The 18,405-nt window shown below is 37.3% G+C and overlaps 1 protein-coding gene across 1 annotated transcript; it reads right to left on the minus strand.

Annotated features, from left to right (window-relative positions):
• Nucleotides 1-14,435: 14,435 nt before the first annotated feature.
• On the minus strand, nucleotides 14,436-15,927 carry LOC141613997 (uncharacterized). Its single transcript, XM_074432748.1, has 3 exons — nucleotides 15,461-15,927; nucleotides 15,321-15,405; nucleotides 14,436-15,224 (listed from the first exon to the last, which is right to left on the minus strand). The coding sequence occupies exons 1-3, from the start codon at nucleotides 15,925-15,927 to the stop codon at nucleotides 14,436-14,438; spliced, it is 1,341 nt and encodes a 446-aa protein (XP_074288849.1).
• Between the last annotated feature and the right edge of the window lie 2,478 nt (nucleotides 15,928-18,405).

Here is an 18,405-nt window from a genome sequence, read left to right on the forward strand (position 1 = left end):
CAACCTGATGATCTCGGCTTCTAGACTGATTATTTGGTCGACTAGGTTGTCAACTACGGCGATTACCTCTTGCATCGTAGACTCTTGAGATAGACTTAGTGGCATTTTTTCCCTAGGCGTGGTGCTTGGATTGCGTAAGGATGCTACTACATCTTCCAATTCTGAAACTTGCCTACTTACACTCTTTGCCCATGCAATAAAGTCGGCAATGGTAGGAGAAATGGTAGAATAACTCCTCTCATCTTCTAATGCATGAATCTAATCTTCGACTGGAGAAATTAGGTGTGAACAATCCAAGGTGGATTCTTCATCTGTAATCATTAGAACTCCAAGAGGATTTTGAGTATTGTCAGGCTTACCTCCAGGAGGTATGGGTAAACGACCATCTTCGATCATATCCTGAAGGACATGCTTTAGTTTAAAACATTTCTCTGTATCGTGTCCCTTACCTCTGTGATATTCGCAGTATGCACTCTCATCCCAGAATTTGGACTTCTTTTCCGGGTCAGGTGTAGGCCCTATGGGTTGGAGCTTACCCTATTTCATCAATCTTTTCAGAGCATTGGAGTATGTATCGTCAATGTTTGTGAACTTCCTTTATGGGTTATTCTTCTTTGATGATTCGACAAGGTTGAACTCATCAGTATTGCTAGTAGAGTCATAAGAACGACTCGTTGAACCTTAGTATCCACGACCCACCGTTTTGGACAAGAGTCCTTTACGGATGTCATCTTCAATTCTCGTCCCTAGCACAGTCAGATCCTTGAAGGTCTTTATGTTTTGGTACCTCAAGTGGTTTGGGTAAATAGGTCTCAGGTTATCTACGAATTTTTCCACAAGAGTAGCTTCATCTGGACGTTCAACCAGTTGTGTGCTAGTCTTCCTCCACCTACATAGGACGTCGGTGAAGCCTTCTTTCTCATTTTGGGTAAGAACCTCTAGAGTGCGCATGTTGACTTGAATCTCAGCATTATCCGCGTATTGCTTAGTGAATTCAATTGCGGCATCATCCCAGGTGGTGATCTTCTTGTGTTCCAAATAGTAGATCCATTGCTTAGGAATGGTGTCGAGAGATGAAGGAAAGATCCTTAGGAACATCTCGGGTTTGATGCCTTTGATAGACATGTAGTCTTTGAAAGCACGAATATGGTTCAAAGGGTTTTCATGTCCCTTGAACTTTGGGATGTCAGTCATGTTGAAGTTGGTTAGCAATTGAGCATTCACGGCCTCATACTTACGGTTGTTCTCCTTGTAGATGTCATCTCCCTTAAGGTACATTAGTTGTTCCTCCAAGTATTGGAGTCGCTTTTCAGCTTCAGTAGGACCTAGTGGAAGGTTGGGTTCTGGTTGCCCAACAAAGGGTGGAATGTCATCATGCACGCTTGCATTAGGAATATCGTTCTCTGCAGGAGGAAGCCTAGTTTCTACAGAAATAATTCGACCCTCAATAGCGTTGAGGCGAGCATAAGCTTGGTCTTGGCTGATTTGGAGACGAACGAGCGCGACTAGAATTAGATCATTACGATGTGGGGGTTGTCCATTAACACTTGCGTGACTAGTTCCAGGCATCATGGAAACTGGATAAGTGATCGATGATGAATCAAAACAAGATCGACCATTTTAGCACACTTACTCCAAAAAGGACTCCACTTGTGAAGTGGGAGTGTGCCACTTGTGTTAAGTGAGGTTTGAAAATGACAAAGTTTTGAAATGTTTGTCCCAACCAACTGTAGTGTAGTTGTAGGAGTGTTGACTCGAAGTGAGGTTTTGAAATGGGAGATCACATATAAGGGTTTTGAAATGCCCGAATTTTGACTGGACATTTGGACAGAGTTTCGACTCGTTTTGCGCTATTTTAGGCCCTTTCGAATGTTTACATTTTGAAAAAGGGATTTTTATTTTAAAAAATTTCGTCATGGTTTTGTTTACAAAATGGTGATCACATATAAGGGTTTTGGCTTAAAAAGGTGGGTTTCCATACCAAGCAATCAAACCCTGGTCTGTGGAGAGGTCCGTGCCAAACTAGAGTAAGGTCGGTTCCTAGTCCATTTCCTCGAGTAGTGAAAGCCCTTGATACAAATATGAGTATGTACCACGGTATGGTTGACGTCAATCGCTATCCATCTTTAGGCCCAAATAGGAATTTGGACCATCCAGACGGGACGATTGGTCGAATGGGTTGGGTTAGGCCTAGGAAGCCCGAATAAAACGACGTAAGAAGGTCAAGTAATGAAAACCGACAACTGTCTCGTACGAACTATTCCCTAACCTTGTTCAAGTTTCACCCTTGGCAACACGTAAGTGTATTCTCCCCAGCGGAGTCACCAAACTGTGGACACGGGGGGCCCACGGGGGCGCTTGGGAACAAGCGTTTGCATTTGTGGAGTCGCCACCAATTTTTATGGGAAATTGGAACTGTTCGAATACCTCGTGTCATGTCAAGACACAAAGTAGTGACATGAACACTAAGAACTCGTTACCCTTAGTATTCTATGTCTAGAATGACTCTCGTGGATGCCAATGAACACGGATGTTCACGGAGATCTGGAGTAAGGGGTGAGGGTACGTATTAGGAAGTCCTTTTACTAAACACCTAATCCTGCCTGCCTCGATAGCGGCCTCTACTAATGATTAGGGAAGTTATTCATATTTTACATGTCATCGATTATATCCATGCAATGTACCGTCCATCGTTTTGATCCTAGCATGTGAATTAAACTATGTCGGTGAACATGTAATTTAGCACTTATTAATGTCGAATTAGGGTTTAGAATTGATTACATGTAAAAAAATGAATAAATAAATCATACATAATTAAAATACGAGAACTAAAATAAAGGTAATTAAAATTACAATGAATTACTATAATATAATTGATTTAAGTCAAAAATATAATTAAGACGGACGATTTGATAAAAATAAAGGAAAATAAATAAGGTTAGAAAATATGGACAGATTAGGGGTAATATTATGATTAATAGTCGATTAATATGTGATTAAAGGATTTAGGTCAAAGCAAGAATGGAAGTTCAGAGACAGAACTCATCCCGGAACAGGCGCAACATTGCCGCGTCCCTTGGAAGAGTCGCAGCTTTCACTGCGTCTGTTCCCGAGGTGAGCTCTGCCTCTGAAGTCAGAACTGCGATTTGTTAACATTCGTTGGTATGTTTAAAGGTTGATTATCGATATTCGACTCAAGTGAAAGTGATTTAGCATGTTAATTATATATGGGACCGTCATAAAAGCGATAAATACGAATTAAAACGGATTAAAACTAATTAAAAACGAGTTATAACGAATTATAAACTAGTTAGAACTAACTAGGTGGATTACGGAGAGGGAAATGAACTGAAAGACAGGTTAAATTGGAAATAAACATGTACAAGGACGAATTCCAGAGACTTGATATGAACAAATCGAATCTCTAAAATCCGGGTTTGATTTAATGACGAAAACCCGCAAATATCGATTATTAGGGATTTAAGCCGTCAATAAAGCATGATAAATATTAAGAACGTATTAAAATTTATTACGTATGAAGGGAAGAAATAAAATAAGAAATTTAAAACAAAAGGAACGAATCAATCAGAGAACCGAGGAAGAAGAAGAGCAGGAACTGCGGCAGCCTCTGAAAGAGGCGCAGCAGATGCTGCGTTTCTTCTCGACGTCTGGTTATTGCTGATCCGTAAAAGCAGTTTAATAAAAGGGTTTCTTAAGTCGGTTTTAAATATACTCTTGACGTAAATCTTACATTAATTGATACAAAGATACAATAAAAAAAGATGGGATTTACACCCTCAGACTTACATGTTTGACAAAACGAGATTAACTAAGTTAACGCTTTAGTGATTGATCGACTCGAATGTATGAAGAAAGTGCCCTCGTAAGAGGATTTTGTATAAGTTGATTGATGTGCACTGGTCAAATTGGTCGGTCATGCAACGTGACTGGTACTCAGAATGATCTGAGCTTACGTGGTCAATTGATCAAGCATGTAGACGTCGAAAGCTTAAAGCACGGTCTTAGAATGCAAAGGGAGAAGAGAAGGGCGGAAACTCGCGTGAAAAATATGTGGAACGAAGGTCCCTATTTATACTAAAAAATATGAAGAGTTATGGAATGACTCAAACTTTGGAAACAAATCACGGAAAATCTGAAAACAGGTTGAAATGGCGGGGAAAAGCGCGCAGAAATGGCTTGCTGCGACCCTTGAAAGAGGCGCAAAGATCGCGCGTCATTTCCCGATGGTTTTCTGCGGAAGAAAGAATTCCGCGTTTCTTTTATGGAATTGCGGTGGATCTCAACTTCCTTATTTCTTAAAATAAGATTTTCGGGATATATTTTACCAAAAGATATAAAATTAATTTATGGAATAAAAATCAGGAATATTCTAGGACATTCCGACTCGCCATTTTAAACCGTTTATTAGAAAATGAAGTGGTTTTTGACCCGGACTCCAAATGAACTCTAATTACTGGCAAAGCGACCGTATTGGTGTGTAGATGACAACCAAGGGGTAGACACAAGTATTTGAGCTATAACTTAACGATAAACTTATGGATTGTCATAAATCGTTTCGCGTACCAAACATGCGGCTCAATCATCCTTGGGTGGTTGGCGGGAGATGCAGAAATGAGGTATCTACACGAATTTATCAGATTCAAAAGTTAACTTGATCCCAGCTTTGTTGAGTAAGGTACCCGAGATCAGGTTCCTCTGAATATCGGGAACATGTAAAACGTTGTTTAATTCAAGGGTCTTGCCTGAAGTTAGTTTAAGAAACACCTTACCCTTTCCTAGGACTTTCACGGTGCTAGAGTTTCCCAATAAAACACATTCACCTATGGATACGGCAAGGTAGTCTTTGAACATCTCTTTACTAGAGTATATGTGCCGTGTTGCTCCAGTATCAACGACCCATTCAGATATATTGCTTACCAGATTAATCTCAGATACGACTGCGGCAATGATATCGTTAGATTCAACCAGATGTGCTTGAGATTTAACAAATTTACGCTTACCATTTGGTGAGAAACCTTGTGGACGGTATCTTGAGGAGTGTCCTGGCTTACCACAAGTATAAAAATCGCCTTTGAATTCCCTATTAGATTCCCTTTTAAAATTTGCATTATTTCTTGTTCCGTGAACTTGATTAGAACCTTTTGAGAATTGCTTAGAATTTTTAGAAAAATTCTTTTTGGTTTCAACCAAATTAGCATTTGAAGAGGAGGGTTCGAAAACATATTTTCCTTTTGGTTGAATACTGTTTTGTTCCTCAACTTTGATATGTGAAATGAGTTCCAAAAGAGTAAAATCTTTTTGCTTATGTTTCATGCTAGAAACATAGTTTTGCCAAGAAGGAGGTAGTTTGTCAAGTAAACAATTTGCTTCAAAAATTTCATAGATATTCATACTTTCAGCAGTAACTTCCACGCACAAGTTTTCGTACTCATGAACTTGATCCAGAACAGGTGAATTGTCGGCCATTTTAAAACTCAACCAACGGCTACAAACATATTTTTTAGTCCCAAACTCATCCGATCCATACTTGGTTTGTAATGCTTCCCAGATATCTTTTGCAGTTTTATACTTACCATAAATTGTATATAAAGCAGGATTCATGTAATACAAAAGCATTCCTCTACATGTTTTGTTGTCTTCTACATAATCCCTCCCGAAATTTTCAGGAGCGACAATAGCAGTAAGTGCATAGTCTACTTTAATTTGACCAAGGAAGAATTCCATTCTATCAGACCACATTCTATAATTTTTTCCGTTGAAAAGCTCGAATTTAGACATGTCAGGAATGATAGGTGACGGAGCAGAAAAAGATGCAACAGAAAGAGGAATACCGCCCGTCATACTGTATACGTAAAAAAAAAAATTTTTTGTTTAATATTTTTGACTTAAGATTGTTATGCAATTACTGTAAATATAAAGGAATGATCTTATATCGAGAAAAAGGAAGGTTGTGACGTGACGAAAAGCCAATGTCCTAAAGTCAAAAATGTCCCGTACTACACACGGCCTCAAAAGCACTCGACCTCCAGGATTAGCACAACCGCTGCGACTTTGGTGTAGGCAAAGACGCATATGAAACCAACCAAGAACGTTGCCAGAAAACCTCTAGGAAATTTGTAAGACAGAGTAGTATGAGAAGGAAAAGTAAATCTGATTCTGTGTTCCAAACTGAGAGGGAATGGCTGTTTATATAAGGGAGATAAAGCATAAGATTCATCGAAATTATATTTAGGAAATATAAAACTTAAGATTTAACGAAAATCAGTTTGGAAGACCGTAGTAGTCAATTCCGTAGACTGCACCAATCAGTCTCGGAAATTGAACCTTTGAAAACTGAAAAATAATGTTCCAAAAAATAAAAGGAGCCGATAGCTCGCACCGCAGGTGCTCTACCCAGAGCCCGTGCATGAGCCCGACTCGGCCCAGCCCGCCGTGACGAGGCGCGCGCGTGCGCTTGTGTGATCCAGCCTGAACTTATCAACCTCCACAAAAGGTCTAATCACAAGTTCAAACAAGAAGGTAGAGAGAAACATTATAAATCCATAAAACTTGTTTAATTTTTTCCATGTGGGACAAGAAAAATATCTTAGCTAGTGTTTTTCCAATGTGAGACAAAAAACTTTTTGAGCCTTTATTCCAACATATCTTACAAAAGTAAACATTCAAATTTCATTATTTCCACTATCACATGTTATCATATGCCAAATAAAAGGTTATATCAAGCAAGATAAGAAACCTATGAACTCGTATCAACATATACAAAACCACATCATGCGATAACTTGCCAACTAAACATTGCACATATGAAATCACACAACATTGCACTTCACGTTTCCCGACTCATAACCACCCACGTAGTGACCAACAGAAACAATAGGATCTAGTTTTGAAATGAGGGATCCTACTCACCCTAAACTGACCTCCTATTGCACTCAAGTCGGGTTCATTTTATTAGACACTCCTAGATTCATTTTGGTTCATTGGTTTAGGTTCCAAAATCGTCGCTCTGATACCACTTTGTAACACCCCAACTATCCGGCCAAGATAATTGGAGCGTTACCATCTCGGTTTCCCGAGGTAGTGTTTCAAAACTTTGATAAAAGAACATTTTATAAATAAACATAATGTTTAGTGAATTACATAAACGTAAACAAATGAATAAAAGTACAACTCATGACAACTATACTTTCGAGCCAACTATACTCGTCTCGTGACTCATCAAGCTCGTCCTCTCTCCCACGTGCTATCCAATCAACCTGGACTTAGCCTGCTCCCCATATGACCAAAGGATATCATATGGATCGACACAGGCCACCCCAAAAGAGAGAGGTGATAATGCACAGATGCACAAATGTCAGTTTCAATAAACAAATAAAAGATGACACGACTCAAGTGTGAACATACAACATGACTACTAGTATGAATGTCATAACATTGAATGACCACCACCACAGTACCGGGCACGCCTAGGCATACCGACAACCACATTGGTACCGGGACACGCCCAGACATACCGAGAACCACAAACAGGTATCGGGACACGCCCAGGCGTACCGGGTCCGGAAGCCAACCGGATCCCCTACCAGACGTCGTGCCTCAACCACACGAGTCCCTCCGTAAATCAGGCCATTAATGTGCACATCCCTCTTAGAGTGGGAAGCTCCAAGAAGCGACTTAAGCGTTAAACGATCTCCCAACCATCTTACGTCTCCAAAACAACAACAACAAATCCTCCAACATATATGATAATGACCAATGCATGAACCACAATCATTATGTCATAATCATCCTCTTAATGATGTGATTATCATTAAACATGTTATAATGCAAATACTCTAATTATGCAAGATTAACTACAACATCAACACATACAACATCTATTTATTGAAACCGAGTAGGATTAACCTACCTTTTAGCATACTCCATAAGTTAATCCAAGACAACAAGAATCCATCTCATAAAATCGTCTCATCCTACAATAATCACATAAAAACTATCATAATACATCCTAATATATTATACAATATAAAACCCCTTATTATTACCCTCTAATTACCCATAAACACATACTAATAGCAAATTAATCAGCCCAATTGAAAACCCCCAAAAGTTAGGATTCATAATAGTAGAAAAGGGTAGATCTTAACTTACAAATCAAGAAGAAGGAAGGAGGAAGGTGAGAAATCCACTAAACCAAGCATGAATCCTCTAATATGGTGTTTGTGAGGGTTTTAGAGAGAAGGGAGAGAGTTTGGAGAGATAAGGAGGAAGGTGGAAATGATTTTAGGGATAGGGGAGAAAGGGGTAAATCTTGTATTCTGAAAATAGCGGCACTCGATCGAGCGGCGAGTCCACTCGGTCGAGTCTCACTCACTCGGTCGAGTGTCGCTCACTCGGTCGAGTGCGACACAGTTCTCAGCAATGCCCAAATTTTGTAAAACAGTCATATCTCACTCGTTTCTTGGTTAGTTTTGGCGTGTGACCTACCGTTGGAATCGTAAGAGAACAAGCTATCACCTCCAATTGGAATCACATCAATATCATGTCTAGATCTCAAGTTATGACAATTTTAAAACAACCCTTCTATAGATGGACATTATAACAACTCCACTAAGTCCAGTATTGGTTATACTCGGTCCACTAGGTCTACTCGGTCGGGTGAATGCCTTAGAAACTACAAGGTATTACACAACATTAATAAGTCTTTGACCCTAAAAAAAAGACGTGGTACATTTGTAAATTGGAACATGAACGTACAAATATTTATATATAGGAGTGGGTCGCTATTATTTTTACGTTGGTATCATATTTCACATATATTTTTAAAATTATTTATAATAAGTAAATTATACGAGTATAGGATATAGTACCTTTCGCCTTTAATTGTGCAGATCATAACCCAATTTTGACATGTACCTAATTTCATATCACAACTCGACAAGTGCAACAATCGTATTAATTTGTTAAATGTTATTTTTAGTTACCTAAACAATATCTTGTCAATTTTGTCCATATAGTTTAGTTTCATTTTATAAGTCAATTTTGTCTTTAAAATCACCCAAACAAGAACACAAAATAGCAACTCAAATTTAGCTAACAAGATAAAATATCAGACTACAACGAATACTTGGTTAATCTAACTTACTGCGTCTTTTACGCTACATAATATTACAACACTCGTCATGCAGAAACCTGCTAATTGCAGTAAAATTATAATACAAATTGAAAATCTTAAACACGATTTTAAAAAATAATCATTTTTGGTACTTTATTTGATACAAAATCTATAAAAGCAACCCGTGCAATTTGCACGGGTTTAAGACTCGTTATTTAATAAAAGAATAAAGATGCTCTAAATTTTCCAGCCTAGACACGAAAGCTTATAATAGGGCCTAAATATGTAGTCTGTTTTATAGGTATACTACATATGTTGGGCCAAAACATCTGCCTAATATTTTAAATTGAGATTTACAAAACTTAATGCTCACAATTTACAAATATTTTGTCTTGCATAATATTTGTCTCCGGTCTCTTATGATAAATTTTTTTATTAAGGTCTTATGATACAAGTCTTAGCTAAAAAGAATGTGTTCAATTCACTTGATTATTTTTACAGTTTCGGTTTTCCTCAAACCAAAATACAATGAAAAATATGAAAAATTAATGAGCTTCAATTTAAAATATATAAATAATACGAGTAATTTTAAAAGTTAATATGCATTAACTAGATATATACTAAGTTACTAAAAATAAAAAATAAATAAAAAATAATGGAGGCCAGTTAGCCAATCCGCCCATAACCTATACTACCTAAGACCCGCCATGGGTAGGGCCCAAGTTTCAATGCAGCCTGGCCGGCTAGAACCGACTATTCACAGGCCAGTTATGGGTTCGATATCGGTGAACCCGACCCGAATCCAGTCCGAACGTCGCCATCGCAACTTGTGATTGTTGATGGCCTTAATCGGCGAGTCTCGACCCATATTTGGGGCACCCCCAACTCAATTTGAATCCTTAAAATACCCAACCTGCTAAATGTCGACGACAAATTACTTAATATCTTCGACAATTTGTAATGACTTTCCTAATCTACGCCTCACTCTAAGCCCCCATATATTAACATCTTTTTTCAAGTACGACATTTCCGTCCCCATCGCTTCAAATCCGCCACCAAATTAAAGGAATCGACGACGCAAGTAATCTAAACAACTTTAATTTTTTTAAAAATTTTGTAATTAGTTAGCAGATTTAGGTCGCTTAGAATAGAATCGTTATTGTTAGAACGGATTAGCGATTATCGATTCCTGCGTCCAAAACTAATCTAAGTCGGAACTTGTTTTTTTTTTAAAAAAAAAAAACTCGAAGAAATGCAGCTAGACGAAAACTTTTTTTGTCTAGCCCTATGGTTAGGCGAAGAAAGTTTTCGTCTGGACCTATATCCAGACAAAACATTTCTTCGTCCAGACCTAATTTTTTTTTTTCCGGACGAATTTTTTTCGTTTGGACAAAGAAATATTTTGTCTCTCGTCCAGGCCCATTTTCGACATATTTTTTTTTTTGTTTTATTATTATTTTTTTACCAACCACTTTCTTATATATTTTACTTGGTTACTTTTAAGGCATTCCGGATCCTTAATTCTATTTCGGTTTCCAAAATCGTTTTAACTTTTCTCTCGATTTCAATTTTAAGTTTTTATAAAGAAATCCGGAATTCGATTTTCAAACCTCTAAGTTTACCTTGACTTTGTATTACATTTTCGATCTCCCTTTTGTTTTTCATTTTTCCCTTCTCTTTTCACATTGTGAGGTGTGCGTTCACCCAGAGACGGTTCTAAAGGATGATTCATGTCAGCCGACCCCAAATCATTTTGGGATTAAGGATCTCATGTTATTGTTGTATTATTATTTTTTTTAAAATTAATTTCCGCCTTAGATTAGTTTTGGGCGCGGGGATCGATAATCCGTTCGTAAAATAATAAACTTGAAACGTAATTCAAACGTAAACATATCTCTTGAACATCGTTACTAGCTTGATCGTTGTTACCGTCATTAGTCGACATGATTACAACCGTTTAATCGAAAATTACGCAAACTAAATTACGATTTTTTTGGAAAAACCGTTTTTTTTGTTTGGTTTATGTTTTTTTAGAAAATAGTCCTTTTTAGAGAGAGTGAAATGGGGGAAGTTATGGCATTGTTGGAAAGTGATGTTTAATTGTCGACGATATTTACTAAATGTGTCGACGAAGTTTAACACGTGTGAAGATCCTCTCCACTACTTGACCTCTAGTACATATGAATGGGCTAGATGTTCTTAGGAAATATAATCTAATGGTCCACATTGAACTACTAAAACAAATTGTCAAACAGACTCAAGAGTCCTTCAACACATACGACTCCTTTTATTTATTTATTTTTTTCTTCTTCTTATTCAAAGTTAATTCCTCTCTTAAGGTCGTTTGGTTCAACACGTTGGAATGGAATGAAATGGAGTTTTATAGTATAGTAGTATGAGGTTCTAAATCCATACTTGCCTAATCTTGTTTGGTTCACCATAAGTTATAGAAGGGGGAATGGAGTTTGAATCCAAGGTGGTGGGTGGGTATAAGATTCCAATGGGCTCAGGTGGAGTTAGAAACCATTGGGTATCTAACTCCATTCCAAATCACCCAAACCAAACACTAGAATCCATTCCAATCCATTCCAAAAGTTCCAACCAAACACCCCTAAATTAATAGTATGTAAAAGCCTTCATTAATGGTGACCAATGACTCAAAACTCATTTAACTATCACAAATAATGAAAACATAAAAATTTTAGAGAGGCGGTCTCTCAATAACGTTATTGAGAGACCTCTCACATGATATGTTAGGTTCATATAACCCCTATTAGACTCATCTAATCATAAAATAAATTACTCATAATTTATGTTCATTTGGATCTAGTTGCATGCATGATAAAAGGAACACAAAGAGGAAAAATCGATTCCTACTTACATTCATGTGAACCGAAATTTTGGTATAAGTGTAGGAATCCTTCCTACACTTGATCTTGAGCTAGAACATATTTGGATGATCCTCCAAAACTTCTAGCATCCAAAGAAGAATGCCTCTCTTAGTTGCACCCAAAACAATCCCTTAATACCACTAATCTTATTAACTAAATAATGTTAGTAGTAAACCTTAAATGATAGATCTAATATTCTTATTACTACACTTAGTAATATTATGTAATATTAGATATTTAGAACAAGCTAACATAAAACTATTTTTATGGTTTTTCTAGTGAGAGAAGGAGATAAGATCATTTTATGAATGAATAAAACAAAATAAGAACAACTTGTTCTTATTTGTGTGGGGGTGGGACCAGTTTTTGTTGCTAGGGAAGAGTAATTGCTCTTATCAATTCTCTTTTTCACTTTACAAGAAAAGTTAGAATAGGTGTATGTATCTTTCATACAATAGGGTCATCATTATGTTCCATTTAGCATAAAATAATCACCCACTAACCCCTACATAAACCGGTTTTAGCCACTTAAAATGGACTCCATATTATTTTTGTCATTTGTCATTTGTAATAGGTTATGACATGTGACATGTAACATGTCATTACTAATATAAATGCACATTTAACTAATTAAATATCGTTATATATCAAATAAATTAAAATTAACAAATTAACAAGTAATTCACAATTACATGTATATAAAATGGGCCACATTAGGTCTAGTTGATATAATCTACAACATTTTATAATTATAACTAACTAATTACTCTTATCTGAAATGTTTCATAAACATTAATAAATTTTAGTAATGTAACATATTAATTAATAAATCGAATCTTATTTAATCACATTACAATAAGATATATAATTCTCACTCATTTATAAAATTGTTCTATTTAAGGATTTAATTAATCTGTATCGTTATACAATTAATTAATTAATCTATTAAGGGAATTATCCTATAGGTGTGACCTTAAGAGATCAACTGACCACCACCGTCAAACTCTAGTTAGCCAATCATTACCGATTAATGTTGATCAGTTGAATATATATTGAATTATCCCCTTTTGTATTTTTGTTATGAGATTTAATATGTGATCGCACTATTGTTGAGGACACATACTCCAATAATCTCCCACTTGTCCGAGACAAGTGTGCGTCACCAATTCTCTTGTCCTATTACATCATCTCCCACTCAATGCAAGGTGCCTTGCAGGTCGTACTTGCATTTGATCATATCTAGAGTGGTTTTCTCGATCTGGAGAGTAACTGTCTGACTGGAATGATCTACCGTGGATACCTTCCGAGCGTGGCCACGCATTTTCAGTTCACTACTCCTCGAGTGGCCTTGAGATTTTAAATAACCCTGACAAGGGGTGGACAATTTCTATCGCACTGTTCCCTTCGAATAGCCACAACTCATCATGACCCAAAAGATTCCCATTTGACCTCAGTTACGAAAGTTGTAGAGCAAAAATCAAAGTCACTTAGAAACTGTGCCACCTTGGGCGAACCGTCTTTAGTCTAAGAATTGACTCAAAAGAATACTATAGGAGGTCTCGCCACGACCAGGCTTAATAAAAATTACTAGAACTCTATAAGCGGTCACTGCCCGACAGAGTGTCCCATACAGTCTGCCTATGTGATCGACTAGTCATCTCTTATGACTCTATGGCACTTGAACTTGCCATCAATCGCATCACACACTAGTCACTTGGAGATGTCACCTCATATAATCAACTAGGGGCCAATACTATGTTAATCCAGTTTACTTTAATAGGGTTCAAAGTTGTCTTTACAACCTATTTGGATATAACAAAGTAATAAAAGAGTTTATAATTAAACTCTAATGATGAATGTATTATCAGATATGTAAAATTGATAAAATATCAATTACTACATAATTTATAATTGATTTTTAATCTTGTATATAGTTGATCATCTCAATTCAATTGAAATGGGTTGACTTATCATGCTAAGCCTATGAGAAGGCTTTGGTTAGTAAGTCTTAGCAACACTTTGCACTTTCCTAACCTTACTATATACTTTTTTCCTTTGTTATGTATAATCTTTATTATAAAACTTTTGAGTACGTGTCTAGATCCAGTCTAGACATAGGCTCTCTTGCCTTAGAATAGCTTCCACTGTACTCACAGTGAGTAGGGATAGAACCTTCGGTTATTGGAACGAACTACCATAGTTCCTCCAATTCACAAAACCGAATCCTAATATCTTTTTTGGTGAAATGTGAAAATTTTATTAATAATTAAGGAGATGAAGTACATAATCACCAATACAAGCAACCATTAACTACACTTTTCCTGAATTATACTAAGTATTTTACATCCAAGGTGTCCATTGCATACGTTGATACTTGGATGTCCACTTCCAATCCTGTCCTCTTCCTTTCACCATGGCTTGAAATCCTTGACCACATAAGAAGGATGAAGTAACTTACTCTCCAACCGGCAAATATTTCGAGCCATCCAAATCTGACAGACCATTGCCATAACAGCAGTGATAACAAACTTCTTTTTCATTAATGACCGACATCTCCACAGGCAACACCAGTCCAGTATCCCTGTACTAGGAAAAACAACACCCAACCAGGCAGCTAACATATTCCAGCAACTAGCACTGAACCTGCAACTATACAGCAGATGAGTATGGTCCTCAGGCTGTGCCATACATATATCACAAGTGCCTTCATTGATGATGCCAAATCTGATCAGTCTATCCTTTGTCATCAGTCTACATTTGATAGCCAACCAGCCTATAAAAGAGTGCTTGGGAAGATTGAGCATGATCCAGATAACAGGGTACCAAGAAACTTTAGTCTGATCCCCTTGCAACCAAGAATACCCCATATATACATTATATCTCCCTGTTTTGGTACTCCATTTGCCAGTACAGTAGGCAGGCTTGAACTGATCTTGGACCTGGCAAATTTTCCTCCATGTCCAACTTGAACTAGCAGATGGGACATAATCCAGCCAATTCTGACCTTTGATATACATATGATTAACCCATCTAATCCAAAGATGGTCAGCCTTTTCAGCTAACCACCAGACATATTTTCCCTGCATAGCCACATTCCATAGTTTGCAATTAAAAATACCAAGACCACCGAATTTCTTGACAAGACAAACCTTATCCCAAGCCACAGGAGAATTTTTGTGAAAATCATCAGAGCCACTCTAAAGATAGTTCCTACAGATTTGTTCAATTCTATCCATCACTATAATGGGAATGATAAAAATACGTGACCAGAAACTATGGAGTTGTGATAGTACAGCCTGAACAAGAACAAGCCGATCTGCATAGCTAAGTTTCCTGGCTCCCCATCCACGAATCCTCAACACCACTTTCTCAACTAATCTAGAACAGTCCCCCCACAGCCATTCTTTTATAGGATATGGGAATGCCAAGGCACCTGAATGGAAATTGCCCTTCTCTGAACCCTGAAACTGCCAGAACATACTGAACATCCTCATTACTCATACCATTGAAATAAATATCAGACTTCTCACTATTCATAACCAGTCCAGAAGCAATAGAGAATGTAGGAAAGGCTCTAAGAATTATGCTAATTGAAGCCTTGTCCCCCCTGCAGAACATTAGAAGATCATCTACAAAGCACATATGAGTCAGTCTAAGTGCTCTACAGAGAGGATGATAGATGAACTCCATAGTATTTGTAACTGAGTTCAGGATCCTACTAAGGTATTCCATGCTAAGAGTTAACAGCAGTGGTGACATGGGATCACCTTGTCTAATCCCTCTCTTTCCTTGGAAGTAGCCAAAGTTGGAACCATTAAGAGACAAACTAAACCAAGGAGTTGTGATACATTCCATTATCCATTGAGTCATCTGAGGAGGGAAGTCAAGGGCCTGCAACATTTGTCTAATAAACTCCCACTCAATTGAGTCATAAGCCTTCTTTAAATCCACCTTCATCAAGCACCTAGGTGAACAAGCTTGTATTTTGTAAAGCCTAACCACAAATCAGGATGTTGACTACAATGTCCCTCCCTTTTAAGAAAGCACTCTGGTTCTCACTAACAATATCAGGCAACACAGAGGCTAGTCTATTACAAATCACTCTAGAGATAACCTTATAGACCACATTGTAGCAGGCAATGGGTCTAAAATCAGCCACAGTCAGAGGCCTTTCTTTCTTTGGAATCAAAGTCAGAGTGTTAGAATTAACTTGTTTTAGCATTTTCCCAGAATAGAAAAACTCCTTCACAGCCTCTATAAGATTAGACCCAATAGTGTCAAAAGCATCTTTAAAAAATTGAGAGGTATACCCATCAAGTCCAGGTGCTTTATCAGCAGGTATAAAAAATAAAGCATCCTTAATCTCCTTATCAGTCACAACAACAGTTAACAAGAGTCTATGCTCATCAGTCACAAGTTTCCCTTTCTGAAAAGTAGGTCTATGAACCTGTGCCACATTTGTTTGTGTCCCCAAAAGATTTTTGTATAACTTGACAAAAGCTCCCTCAATGGCATCCGAAGGGGTATGGTTAAGGCCATCCAGGTCATGGATCCCAAGGATCCTATTCTGCATCCTTCTTGCTTTGATGACACTATGAAAGTAGTGAGTGTTGTCATCCGCATATTTTAACCAATGAACTTTGGCTTTTCGTGCTAGAAAACTTCTCAAGGCTACCTCCCTCTCTCTATATAGCATATTAGCTTCCTTTACTGCCTGCTGCAAGTTAGTATTAGCTGGATCAGTGTACAACTGGCTTTGCATATTGTGGAGATACAACAAAGATACCTTAGTAGTAGTTTTAATACTAGCATAGCCTGCACTATTAAACTCTTTCAGTGGCTTCTTTAGAAGCTTCAACTTTTTAACAACTTGGAACCTTTTACACTAATACAAAGATATACTCCAAATCTCTTTGATAATATTCATAAATCCAGGGTCCTTACCCCACATATTGAAGCATTTAAAACTGCTTTTCTTTCTGCCAACTTCAGGATTTAGGGTCATAGTGCAGGGGCAATGGTCAAATAAACCTTCAGGGTGAAATGCAGTAATGGTATTAGGGAAAGAGAGCAACCAGTTATCATTCACTAGAGCTCTATCAATTCTGCTGAACTTCAAGTCACCAACCTCATGTTTGTTTATCTAAGTGAAGAATGCCCCCCTGAGCAAGTGTATCACTCAAACCACAAACATCAACACCATCCTGAAACTCCCTCACCTTAGCAGCAGTAACATCAGGACCAATTCTTTCATTCATTGCCAGAACATTATTAAAATCTCCCATTACAACCCAAGGCCCCTTTATATAATTCTTCATATTTTTAAGAGACTATCATAATGGAATACGTTCTGCCAATCTATTAAAACCATATACCATGGACAACCACCAAACATCACCAGTAGGCAAGTAAGTGATTTTAGTATGTATCACCTGAGCCTCACTTCCTAAAACCTCAACAGCATAATTGCCAGCATCCCAAATGATCCAAATCCTTCCTCCATCATGACTATCGTTATTATGCACCATGGACCAATGAAATCCAATCCCCTGATGCACTTTATTCAGAGCAGGTGTTGTAACTCTAGTTTGTAGTAACCCACAAACTCCTATATTATTCGAATGTAAAAACATCTAATATCTTTACGTTTATTTACACTATTTAGACCACGGACATTCCAAAAACCAATACTAACCATTCTCAATTATCAAGCTTGCTTCACCCATATCCTCCTCAACCGCTTTTCTATATTGCACAAAATGTTCAAGTACTTCCAAAAAAGTACTTATTGCAAGTGTACTCAAGTTCTATTGTGTATATCTCATTATTCGACTGCCTTGGACGTTTCTAGCAGATATCCTCCTTATATAATATAGCCAAGATGGTTCTCTAACCATTCCTATGTGTTTAGAATATGGTTTTTGCATAACTCTTTGCACATAAAACCATCTCATTTCTAAATGCTTAGCTTCATATCTTTAGTACTCCCTGAATACTAACTAATGAACTATGTGGCTATATAGAGACTTCTCTCAAGGATTCGATTTGTAACATCTCATCATACTCCAAGTATACGAGGTTTAAGAATGGTAATACATCTTAGCGTAATGAATTAATCTCGCAGCGGAAGCATGTGGATTCAATTTCTACTTGTTCAACACTTTTGAACTTGTCTAGACTCTTATCAATATAAGAATATTCATTTAACGCTAATATCCTCTTAGAACTATCTTTATAGGTTTGGATACCTTAGAGATGTATTATCCTCTCTTAATTCTTTCATCACTCACAGTGATCAATTTGTCGTGTACATATAGATCACTGTTAACACCACCTTACTCCCACTAAACTTTCATGACCCATGACCAAAACATAAAG

The sequence above is a fragment of the Silene latifolia genome, chromosome 11 (assembly GCF_048544455.1).
Source record: "Silene latifolia isolate original U9 population chromosome 11, ASM4854445v1, whole genome shotgun sequence".
NCBI classification, from domain to species: domain Eukaryota; kingdom Viridiplantae; phylum Streptophyta; class Magnoliopsida; order Caryophyllales; family Caryophyllaceae; genus Silene; species Silene latifolia.